This window comes from Eleutherodactylus coqui, chromosome 2, assembly GCF_035609145.1.
Source record: "Eleutherodactylus coqui strain aEleCoq1 chromosome 2, aEleCoq1.hap1, whole genome shotgun sequence".
In the NCBI taxonomy this organism is placed as follows: domain Eukaryota; kingdom Metazoa; phylum Chordata; class Amphibia; order Anura; family Eleutherodactylidae; genus Eleutherodactylus; species Eleutherodactylus coqui.
The window spans coordinates 299,233,965-299,247,387 of NC_089838.1; the positions used below are offsets into that span (position 1 = coordinate 299,233,965).

At 43.3% G+C, this 13,423-nt stretch overlaps 1 protein-coding gene across 1 annotated transcript; it reads left to right on the plus strand.

The window, feature by feature from the left end:
• The first annotated feature begins 179 nt into the window (after positions 1 to 179).
• On the plus strand, positions 180 to 12,444 carry EGR3 (early growth response 3). The gene is made up of 2 exons (XM_066590043.1): positions 180 to 330; positions 11,456 to 12,444. The coding sequence occupies exons 1-2, from the start codon at positions 180 to 182 to the stop codon at positions 12,442 to 12,444; spliced, it is 1,140 nt and encodes a 379-aa protein (XP_066446140.1).
• The last annotated feature ends 979 nt before the right edge of the window (positions 12,445 to 13,423 follow it).

Genomic DNA, 13,423 nt, shown 5'->3' on the forward strand with positions numbered 1-13,423 from the left:
CACAGGTGAGACCCCCCATCTGCAGCATGGCACACAGTTAGTCCCCCCTTCTTTCTTCCTTATCTGGGGGTAGACTGACAAGAAGGCAGCATCCCTGAAGCAGAGCTCTTCACAGTCTGGGGTCTCTCCTGCACTTACAAGGTGGGCATCACTTCACTTTCTGGGCACTGGCCGGTGCTATGACCGGGAAGCTGCTGGATAAACTCTCCGTTAATATGACATCCCTTCTACCGGACAGTCTGTACTCCGAGGAGGGACAGGATCTGACCGGAGCTCTGGCCATCTACCCTGGAGGGGGCAACGAGCAGCATTACTCTGCCATGTCTGCAGGTGAGTACATGGGGGCTGCAATAGCAGGGCACATACAGATGCAGAAGGATGCTTGCTATATGGGGGTGCACAGTTTATGGGGAGCAACTGCATATCACAGAGGGGGGGGGGTGATGTATTTAAGGGTAATGCATTTTAAGAGATGGGTGCAAATGAATCAATTTATCCAGATTGGTGATGTATCTATTGATCTATAGTTACAAGTGTATATGTAGGAATGTTACATTGTGTCGCATCGCTTATAGACAGTACGCTTTCCTTTGTCACTACTACTTCAGTATACAGCCCGAGCCTGGCATCCCGATCACACAGGGGTACTTACTGGGCACCAGATCTAGGGGACCTGGGGTTGCACCTCAACAAATTGCAGTGACCTCAGAACTGCATACACATACAATACTGTATGCCCAGTTGTTTATCCTGTGATCAGAGGGTGCCCACCACCATCAGAGTGCCCCCATAAGCAGCGCCAGATGCTCCTTTAGACACAGAAAGAACGTCACATTGTGGGGGAAGAAAGTCTTTAAATATGGTTGCGGAGGTGGGGGAGCTCCCAGCCCGGTGTGTGGGGGTGGCAGGCGACTGAGTTGGGAGGTGACACGTGGGGGCAGCTGGTGACAGCTCACAGGATAGTGGGTGAGTAGGTGTAGTGTGGGGGGCAGGGGGGGATTTCCGGGATTGACTCCTTAAAATGTAGATGACCTTTAAAAGTTTAGTGTGTACAAAGAGTTAAGCAGGAGAAAAGTTCACTTAACTTAATAGGAAGGTTATCTATAGAAGATGCGAGTAGACAGATAGTGGTCTGCTTACTAAAGAAATGACACATGCAATGCAGAATAATAAACACTTATATGTATATAGAGGATACCCAACCTTATATACAGGAGTACAGCTATAGATCAGGGGCAGAAGATGTGGATCTGGGAGAAGAGGAATAGATTAGGGGCAGAAGATGTGGCACTGGGAGAAGAGGTACAGATTAGGGGCAGAAGATGTGGCACTGGGAGAAGACGCACAGATCGGGGGCAGAAGATATGGCACTGAGAGAACAGCTATAGATCAGGGGCAGAAGATGTGGCACGGGCAGAAGAGCTACAAATCAGGGTCAGAAGATGTAGTACTGGCAGAAGAGCTACAGATCAGGGGCAGAAGATGTGGCACGGGCAGAAGAGCTACAGAACAGGGGCAGAAGATGTGGCACTTTGAGAACACCTACAGATCAGGGGCAGACAATGAGGCACTGGCACAATGAGCAATCTGAGGCTTCATTATATTAAAGACCTACAGTACTTGGCGAAAGTTTTAGGCAGATGTGGAAAAAATGCTACAAAGTAAGAATGCTTTCAAAAATAGAAGTGTTAATATTTTTTTTTGTCAATTAAAAAAATACAAAGTGACTGAACAAAAGAGAAATGTAAATCACATCAATATCTGGTTTGATCGCCCTTTGCCTTCAGAACAGCATTAATTCTTCTAGGTATACTTGCACACAGATTTTGAAGGAATCCAGCAGGGAGGTTTGTTCCAAAGATCTTGGAGAAGTAACCTCAGATCTTCTGTGGATGTAGGGTTGCTCAAATCCTTCTGTGTCTTCATGTAATCCTAGACAGACTGGATGATGTGGAGGTTAGGGGTCTGTGGGGCAGTATCATCACTTCCAGGACTCCTTGTTCTTATTTACACTGAAGATAGTTGTTAATGATATTAGCAGGATGTTTGGGGTCCATTCTGCAATAAATGTGGAGTCCGATTAGACGCCCTCTATTTTTGAAAAAATGTGTTTACTTTGCAGCATTTTTCCCACACTTGATGAAACTTTTGCACAGCACTGTGTATGTACCTCTCTCCCTATATATATATATATATATATATATATATATATATACACACATCGCTAGCAGTAAAGTGAATACACATCTCCTAACAATGCATAAAGCTGTGATAATTATAATTGCTGTATATATGCAGCAGAAATCTGATAAATACCATCATTATCTGAACTGCATCAAAAGTCCCCTGATCTGCTCTGATCATTATATATAAAGGGCAACCAGACTGGAAAACCACATTTATAGGAAATGGCATTTACTGTGCTGTGATGATATCACTGTGTGTAAATGCTGAGCTGATAATAAGTGTGATTAGAAGGTAAATTAGGGGATGCCCATGTATCAGCAAGTGTAAAACCCAATGTATGGAATAAAGGGACATCCAGCAGCACCTATTCCTACAGTCAGACCACAAGATACCTGTGTACTGTGTAAAAACCACCACAAATGATTATTTCCACCAATGAGAAACTTATTTGACATAGATAATAAATAGCCAGGCTTTATTTGCCTATGATGGAAGCGACCAAAACTGTCCCCATTGTAGCAAAATCTCTGCACTGATCGTAGAACTCAAAATTTGGAAATATCAGCATTTCAATCTGATAGGGGACAAAGTCCAATCTATTATATTAGAAATGCTGAAAAGAAGAGCCAAAATGAATCATAATGTAAATATATCTTATTATTGTATGGAAACATTCCTATATCTATAAATAAGGGGATTCCTGGGAGGTGAAAAAACGTCAATTACCAAAATGCTGGCCATTTCATTGCTTATAATTAGGTCCTATTCAGGAACGAAATGTAAAAGTAAATGGGAATAAGCTGATTATTTACATATCCACGGATCAGGGCTACATGGGAAAGACATGTGTGTTACCAAGTGATAAGGCGGAAGCAGAGGAATATTAGTAACGATGCTGGGGAAGTGAATTATAAGAGGACATATTAGTTAGTGGTCAGTTAATTGGCTTTTATGCACTCCTAAAATTCAAAAGGGTCTGCCACCTCAGACAACCATCCATATGAATTAAGGTATATGGAGTTATAAGAAGTGCATATGCTTTCCTCATATAGACACAACTCTTGAGAAATAAACATGTGGCACTTTTAGTTCTTGCACACCATTTGTGGTTTGTGCCCCATTTTCTTTAACATGCAGAAGCCAGACCCCCAATTACAATACAGGACTCCCTGAGTTGGGCTTACTTGCCCCTAGCGCCAAACCTTAAACCAGGACAGCAGTACTCATCTGACACAACTGTGTCCCTCCAGGCAACTACTGAACTGCTGTCTGAACATCTATGACTGCCCTGCACCAAAACATCCTGCAGACCTGCCACACAGCCAGTGTCCCCTACATGTGAGTTCGTCCTGCCATATGAACAGTCAGCAGGGTGGGTTGGGTGGCTCTTTGCCATTTGTAAAGTAAGGAATGCCCTACCTCTGCATAGGTTCTACTTAAAAACCCCATCCCTACTTCACCTCTTAGGGTACTTTTACAGGACCAAGTATTGGCCAAAAAATCACTGAAATGATTTCCAGCAATAGTTGTCCTGTGTAAACGTGGGAGCCGATTGAATGAGAAATCGCTCATTAGTCACTAGTCGTTTACTTTCAGCTCTCTGAAACAAAGTGACTAATGAGCAACTTCTCACTCAGTGTAAGCAGGCAGTTGTTCATCTATGAATGACTGCCTGTTCACAGTGAATGGAGGCTGGAAGAGATCTGTGGTATGCTTCACCTAGATTCACTGAACAACTATCGGGAGTTTAAGTATCCAACAGTCGTCCCGTCTCAAAGCAACCACAGTTATTGGGACGACTGTCGGCCACTTAAGCCCGACAGTCGTCACATGTCAAAGTACCCTTACTCTCAGTACCAATCTCTGCCTTCCTGCACTTCTTGTCATTACAATCTTGCATACTTTACCCAGATTAGACAAAGGCTTGCCTTTCCATACCCTTCGCCCCACACACAATTTCTGGTGCCAATGGCCTTGTGGCTAGCACCAATTTACCTCCTAACAAACCAACTACTACTCTTACTCTATCCTCCATGCTTGCTAGGGATGCCTTGTCCCCCTTATGGCTCCTTAGTCTTGGTCCCCGCATATTTTCTACTAAACACCAAGCACCCCACTTGTGACCATCCTTCATTAGTGAGGGCAGAGAGAGATGCTACAAAAATCACTTATGTGTATTATATGTAGTAAAGTCCATGTATCACTTCTATTGGTGTAATGTGTCATCTCCTTAGCAAGCAGGTCCCTGGAATCAGTTACTGAATAGGGAATATCCAAAGTGGGCATCCCCTTTAAGGCTGGGTTTACACTTAGTTTTTTATTCTGTTAGTTTTTAGGAAAAGTAGGATTGGACCCCAAAACAGAAAGGAGAAATAGGCTTGTTATCCTTCTTGCTCACTTGGATTTGTTCCTTCTTTTCATGCAAATGGCGGGAAAACCACATATAAAATACGATATGTGAATCCAGACTCCTTTTTCTAATGGATACAAAACATAAGGGCCAACCTAAAGCTGCGAACATAGTGTGATCTTTCTTGGTTGTGTGTGAGATCTAAAATATTCACCCATATATAAGATGTGTCTGGTATGATGGATCCATAATACAGCAGTCATTGAATGATATGGACCAATACAACACTTCTGATTTTACAAGGAAGCACACAGAGGCCTTTTCTTACATATTTTATTAGAAACCACATAAAAATCATGGTGTATTCTGTAGCATTCCATATTACTTAGGCATTCCTCTAGAAGCATTGCCCTGTCATCCAAATATGGCCCACAAACCAATGCCAACAACACTAGATAGGTGTTATGCTGACATGCAGAATTGTACCTTATTTTTTCTGAAAGTGTATTAATTGGCTTTTAAATGAGCTGCAAAGAGGATTTTTACTGGATGAAAATGGTGAATTGGTCAAAAATGATGTCGTGAAGACCAAACGTTTAAATTCCTATTTGTATCTGTTTTCTCTCAGAAAGTAGATGTAACATCAACTGATCTTCCCTGTGCTATTGGGGGAATAAAAGAATGCAGACACAGGGAAGATCAGATAAATTATAAACAGAAATATGGTCATAGAACTCTTAGCTAATTTACATGAATTCAAGTCTCCAGGTGCAGATGAATTACATCCTAGATTACAGTATTAAAGAATGCAGGCTATCTATAAGCAGAAATATGGTGAGGGAACACTTAGCTAATTTACATGAATTCAAGTCTCCAGATGAATTACATCCTAGATAACTGGAGGAGATAAGAGTTAATTGCTGAACCTTTGCTAATTTTTGAAAATTCCTAGAGAGAAAGATGAAAGGCTGAGTCAACCTTGAGCAGGCTACCTGAGCCATGTGGGGATTGAACCTGCAACCTTCAGGTCATGAAGCGAGAGTTTAGGACTGCTTACTGCTGCATTAGTCTGGCATGACTTGTTTGTTACAAACCCATGCTGGCTCTGGTTAATTACTCCATTCTCATCCAAGCACTTGCATACATGCTGTTTAATTTGTTCAAAGATCTTTCCTGCTATAGAAGTCAGGCTCACAGGCCTGTAGTTTCCTGGATCCACCTTCTTCCCTTTTTTGAAGATTTGCCCTTCTACAATCTTCTAGAGGGGCCTCATGTGGTGCAGAGTGTTAACCCAGTCAGTGATTCTGTCATAGAAGGAATCTAATTTCCTTCTATGACAGAATCACTGACTATGTTGATCAAGGAAATGTGGAGGATATGGTATATCTTGACTTTAGTAAAACATTTGACAAAGTATCTCATGCCATCCTTATTGAAAAAATGACCAGATATGGGATCAACAAGGCAACTGTGGATTCACAACTGGCTGAGTGATCGCACTCAAAGAGTGGCCATAAATGGCTGTACATCCAATTGAAAGAATGTGTCAAGTGGGGTACTACAAGGCTCTGTCCCAGGCCCAGTGTTGTTCAATATCTTTATAAATGATCTAGAGGAGGAAATTGAGGGAAACTGATCAAATTTGCCATTGACACAAAGCTAAGAGGGATAGCTAACACTAGAGAAGAGAGAGAGGATTAAAAAAATCTAGATAAACTTGAACAGTGAGTGGCAACTAACAAAATGGTATTGAACAGAAAGAAACATAAAGTCCTACATCTGGGCAAGAAAAATGAAAAAAAGCACATACAGAATGGGAGGAATTGGGACAAACAACAGCACAGATGATAAAGACTTGGGTATACTAATAGATAACAGACTGAACATGAGTCAACAGTGTGATGCGGCAACAAAGAAGGCAAACACAATTCTGGGATGTATTATAAGAAGCATGGGGTCTAGATCACATGAAGTAATTATCCCCCTCTACCCTTCCTTGATCAGACCTCATCTGGAGTACTAGGTCCAATCCTGGGCATTCCAATAAAAAAAAAAAGACATTGATAAACTGGAGCAAGTTTAGAGAAGAGCTACCAGGATGGTGAGCAGTCAACAAGCCACGTCCTATGAGGAACGGTTAAAGGGTTTAGGAATGTTGAGCTTGCAAACAAGAAGGTTGAGAGGAGACTTAATAGCTGTCTACAAATATCTGAAGGGCTGTCACAGTGCAGAGAGATCATCCCTATTCTCATCTGCACAAGGAAAGACTAGAAGCAATGGGATGAAACTGAAAGGGAGGAGACACAAATTAGATATTAGACAGTGAGGGTGATCAATGAGTGGAACAGGTTGCCATGGGAGGTGTGAGTTCTCCTTCAATGGAAGTGTTGAAATAGAGGCTTCAAACAAATGATTTAGTGAATTCTGCTTTGAGCATGGGGTTGGAACCAACGACCCTAGAGGTCCCTTTCGATTCTATGATTATGATTGTCAGATGGGCGGTCTTGCAGCTCGTAATTGACCTGGCTGTCTCCACTCAGTCCTCCACAGTCGTGCCTAATGATCAATGTCTATAAAATGAAGAGCGTCTGTGGAGGACTAAGTGGAGATAGCCAGGACCAGTAGGAAAACCACCCAACAGAAGGTTTCCAGCTCATTTACAAACAATGCTCAGTGCATGTGAAGGTCAATTACTTCCTTATAACTATCCTTGCAGGGAAAAATGTCATAAACTCCTATATGTCTGCATAGCACCTATCTAGTACTAACAGTGATTTATGAGCCATATTTGGATGATAAACTTCCTGTAAGGAGAATATTCCTAAGGATACTTTTTCATGGGGTGACTACTAGTTGAAAAATATGTCAAAGAAGCGATTTTGACCAATAGCTGTCCCATATAATAAGGGGATGCAACAGGGTACTGAGCGAGAAATTGCTCATTAGTTGTTAGTTGCTTCATTTCAGCTCACTGAAACAAAGTGACTAATAAAGTGATTTCTCGCTCAGTGTAAACAGACAGACATTCATCTATGAGCAACTGCCTGTTCACAGTGAATGGGGGCAGTTGGCCAGAAGACATCTTTATCATGCTCCATTGACTGAATGACTATCGCTCAGGTGATGGCTTTTCTTCCTGAGAACAAAAGGATGAGGCATGTTAAAAACCAACTGTCTGATCTCTGTTCCCCCTCCCCATCTGTTATCAGGGGATAGTCAAGGAGCTGTCATACACATTGGATCAGTGATGGCAAACCTTATAGAGACCGAGTGCCCAAACTGCAACCCAAAACCCACTTATTTATCGCAAAGTGCAAACATGTCAGGGGGGTGTGGTTTATCACGATGTATGACTTTTACCTCCGTCATTCTTAAAAGGACAAGGCTGTTTCAAAATAGACCGGGTGCAGATTTAGTAGTAATAGTGACATCCCACAGCGGCCCAGGTAGTAATAGTGACATCCCACAGCGGCCCCCAGTAGTAATAGTGACATCCCACAGCGGCCCCCAGTAGTAATAGTGACATCCAACAGTGGCCCAGTAGTAATAGTGACATCCCACAGCATCCCCAGTAGTAATAGTGACATCCCACAGCGGCCCCCAGTAGTAATAGTGACATCCCACAGCGCCCCCAGTAGTAATAGTGACAACCCTCAGCGCCACCAGTAGTAATAGTGACATCCCACAGCGCCCCCAGTAGTAATAGTGGCATCCCACAGTGGCCCCCAGTAGTAATAGTTACATCAGCGTTGCGGCTGGCGCTGATCCCAAGTGCATACTGTGACATCACTTTGCTCCCGGAATCCTCCTACCCCTGCTCTCGTGGAACCAAGTAGGAGACATCAGGGAAGGGGTAGGAGGATCGCCCCCTGCCAGTATTCACTAACGTAGTGAGCGGCCGACGGCAGCGCGTGCCAGCAGAGAGGGCTCTGCGTGCCATAGGTTCGCCACCACTCTGCATTAGATGGTCGACCCATTCCACCGAAACCAGTGGACTTAGTTCACATTCATCTACTGTGTATGGCCAGCTTTACAGAGGCACCATATGGCAACATTCTGAGGTCCATAATACTGGCGCACACAGGGACTCCATGCAATGAAACATCCATTGTGGCTCCAATAGGAGTCCACCAGGTAACTGTGCTTTACAATGCTATAAATCCCAGACACCTTACTCCATATATAATATATTTTATGTTCTCATATACACTCTAGAATATTTGTAAGAAAATGAAAAGAATGCCATCTTGTCATGCTTTCTTGAGGCAATCATTAGACTTATTTTATTCCTATACATTCCCCCACATGGAGACACTTCGCACACGGCTAAATAGCGAACCATACTGTAACAATTTACTAGTAAGCTGCCTGTCTGTGTTATCAGTGAATTACCCGCAGATTTTCTCTGACTTCTGGTGCTATGGTGATATATTAAAGCGCTGTAACTCTCTCACTGCTGGGGGCATGTTCAGAGTCTGCAATTTGACAAAAAAAAATCTATAGTACAGAACTGTAATTACTACATTGTGTTCAAAGGCGATCTTTGTGTGTCACAATGCACAAAAACAGGAGACAAAACCGAAACATTACATACCATAAAGAAGGAAATAAATGGCATAGAGTCTTAGTGATTACATTAATAATAGAACAAACAATACGAAAAAACCCACAACGGTAATGATCCAATATGTTTGGGTTTAAATGGAGATATTGTATAGGATGGAGACTCAACAGACGGGTGGCTTACAATGATGCCACACTGGAATCCAAGTATGTCCTGGCATATCATATGTTGTAGCAGAACTAATGGCTCCTCCATACACATTAGGGTTTCATTGTCCAAACCCGCTGATAATGGTGGGGCTAGATGACTCTCTTATATATAGGGGCGATTCAACTTTTCTCCAACAGGTGATGCTGAGGAAAAAGAAGGATCAGCATTAGAGATGAGCGAATGTACTCGGTTCGGGTGTTTTTGGACTCGAGCACCGCTTTTTCCGATTAACTGACTATTTGGACGAAAAGATTCCGGGGGGCGGCGTGGTGGAGCGGGGGGTAGCAGTGGGGAACAGGGGGGAGCTCTCTCCCCCCTCCCCTCTGAAACCCCCACGCACCCCTGGCGCCCCTGAATCTTTTCGTCCGAGTAGTCAGTTACTTGGAAAAAGCGGTGCTCGAGTCCAAAAACACCCGAACCGAGTACGCTCGCTCATCTCTAATCAGCATTGTTGAATTTCAATGCCACATCCTCTTGTTCCCAAAGAGATAAGCCGGAGATGTCTGGCAGTGACTTACAGGTACAGGTCAATAGACGCCTGAATAGTCACTCAAAGAAGTGATTATGGCTGAATGTTGGCCTGTGTACACATGGGCTCTGACAGGGCACTGAGAGAGAATTTGCTCAGTAGTCGGAAGTCGTTCCGTTTCAACAGGAGTTAATAGGAGTCACTCAATCTTTGAGTGACTGTCTGTTTGCGGTGAATGGAGGCGGGATGGCTGGAAGAGATCTTAGTCGCACTCCGTCTCCATTCTTTGACAGACTGTTGTTCCCATGTAAAAGCACAGGAACGATAGTACCCTGTAAAGGTACTATCTCCCTAATCCCACATTCATGTGTATGGGACAGCTGGGAGAAACAGCTGTCAGATGAAGGATCGTTCATTTGACAGTTGTTGAAGGTGTATGGCCACCTTAAGAGTACACATTCCTCCATAAGTAAGCCTACCATAATCCTTGATGGATGAGCAGCCTCCATATATAGACAAACCACAGTGGGTTATGAACTGATAGCCATTGGAGAGAGAAAAAATATGTAGAAGATCGGTGCGAAAGGATAAATATACAAATAAGGGAGATGGAACAATACATCTGCAGCGCCACCTATTGGAAGGCAGCATGCCTGCAAGTCAATGTTAGACTCTTTATACAAGCCTTGTAACAATGACTGGGAATTGAAAGGGCAAGTAATAATGATAAAAATTTGGGTGTGTACTCACAGACTTTGGGGGGAGGACCAGCTGGTACAACTCACCTCATCAGATCCAAGTTCAGCATATATAAATCTATGAACGGATTGGCGTTAAATAATCATGATTAAACATTGCCACCTTGGAAGGATTTCATCAGATTTCTGAGATGTACTCCATTGTTGGACTAAAACTGTATATGCTGACCTCGGATCTGAGGAGGTGGGTTGTATGGCCGGTCCTCCCCCAGTGATGGAATATACATCCAGGTTTTTATCCGTATTACTCTTGGGGCTCTCCCTTTATTTGCTACGGCTTTGTTCATGTCTGCATCATTGTTTCCTTTTTAATGGAAACCACAAGGTCTTCAATGCTGGATCTGTCACAGGACAGACACCAGCAGCACCTGATGGACCCTATTGACTTATAATGAGGTTCAATGGGTTCTGCTGAGGTGTCTGTTGCTTTTCCGGAGAAAATAGTAACCGAATCTCTGATTTAGATATGAACACAACCTTAAAGGGAATGTATGCCCTATATTTGACTTTTTTACTAATTAAAACCAGATAGTGAAATATTTTCTATTTTCTGGTCTGTTTTTCTTTCAGATTTTTTTTTAATTCTATTTTCTGTACATGACCATGGAGGCACGTATCTTGCCTGAACTGCAGTTAACAGCATTTAGAGATATGCTTTGCAGCAGCTTCATGGGCTATAGACACAATGGACAGGAGGGGACCGATTGACTTCTATGGGAGAGTGTTATTAGCATATTCTGTGACATGTGCAGGGATTGCCTATATGACATACAATATATGCTCTTGATGTACAATGTGCTTGTCACGTCATATAATGAAGAATTGTGTTACTATTACTATGACTGTGGAGAGAACCGTGTGACTGCACTGACCATGTATATATGTGAGCCTCTTATACCCTTTCTTTCTCTCTCCAGATAATGTCATGGACTTAGGTTTGACAAATGACAAGACATCCCAGGATCTTTCTTACACAAGTACATTCCAGCCAGGCAACAAGACTGTGACCTATCTGGGAAAGTTCTCTTTTGATTCGCCTTCCAACTGGTGCCAAGAAAACATCATCAGCTTAATGAGTGCAGGTATTCTTGGTGTACCAACGTCTCAAGCCCCCACTGGTGGAGGAGGAGGAAATGGTGGGAACAACGGAGGCATTATGAGTCAATCACAAAGTGATGTGGAGTCGATGTTCCACAGTCTTCCACCTTATTCTAGTTGTGGGGACCTGTACCACGATCAAGTGGGTTTTCAAGGAGGTGGAATGGCCCCGTACTCCTCGCAGGAGTATCCATCAACTAAACAAAGTTTAGACTCCAGTGTATTCCCAATGATACCAGACTACAACCTGTTTCACCACAACACAGAAATACCCACAGTGGACCAAAAACCTTTCCAAAACATGGAAGCAATGCGGGTCAACCCACCACCCATCACTCCACTGGAAACCATCAAAGCTTTCAAGGAAAAACAAATCTTGCCAAGCTTTGGGGGTATGAACCATCAACCTCCCCTTACCCTGAAACCTATCCGGCCAAGAAAATACCCCAACCGCCCTAGCAAGACCCCTTTACATGAAAGACCTCATGCTTGTCCTGCTGAAGGGTGTGATAGGCGCTTTTCACGCTCCGATGAGCTGACCCGCCATCTTCGAATCCATACAGGCCATAAGCCCTTCCAGTGTCGTATCTGCATGAGGAGCTTTAGCCGTTCCGACCACCTGACAACCCATATTCGCACACACACAGGGGAGAAGCCGTTCGCTTGTGACTTCTGTGGACGCAAGTTTGCACGCAGCGATGAGAGGAAGAGACATGCCAAGATTCACCTCAAACAGAAAGACAAGAAAGGAGGGGATAAAGCAGTGTGTTCCCCTTCTGTTGCACCAGCAGTAACCACATGCGCTTGATTTCTCACCCAACTGACTGTTCCTGAAGGAGAATGCTTGATTCAGTGACGTCGTTATTAAATGCTCTGCAGACTAATATTCTATATACGGTACTGATTATTATAATTGTTTTAAGGGAAACAGTACGTGTCTATGGATCTTCAGAGCATCGCTGAACATTGCAACTCCTTCAAGTTCCATTATTGGAACCATCTTGCTCCTGAAGACCTTTTTACCCCACCTTGATAAATATGCAGAGAATGACTTTCCTTTGTAAGTCTACTCTTAACTGTAGAGCCCTTCTGCTCTCTCTTGTGCATATCTGTTCTTCTATACCCTAACTGCAATCCTCTTTGACTTGTATAGCCTCACTGATGTGAATCTGGCGGCACAAAGGGTCTCAGGGTACATAGGATTTGGAGAAACTGAATCCTTTAGTTTGAGGCAGGGTCGCTTATTTGCTGCTATGGCAAAAAACATTCTGCTGCTACGTCCAAATGTTAAATCCTCACGTGCCTGCTGTCCTTGTCAAGTCGCTACATTTCTTTTCTATCTTCTTCCATACTCATCCTGCAAGCATCATCCTTCTAGGATCACATCCGACAGATTTCAAAAAGATCTTTTCTTATTCTCTTTCCTCTCCATCCCCCCTCTGTTCTGTTTCTTTCTCCGTCTCATACATTCCCCCCCCCCCCCCCCCCCATCACCACCGTTTCTTTTCAACGTCTGTTACACAATTTTTATTAAGGGTGAAAAAAAACAGCTACAGCTTGAGTCAGTGTGTGCAAAAAAGGCGCGTGTGCATGACAATATATGAGTGTTATCAGTAGTCCAGGTTTCGTTGTCTTCAGCTGCAGAGGGAATAGGAGGAGCACATTGATTTTTTTGACCAAAGAGCCATTTAGTTTGGTGTCTTCTGCAGCCGTGTTATAATTCCGTCCGTTGGTCTGAGTGTTGCTTACCCAATAGTTGTGAAGAACTTGCTTTACTGGTCCAGACA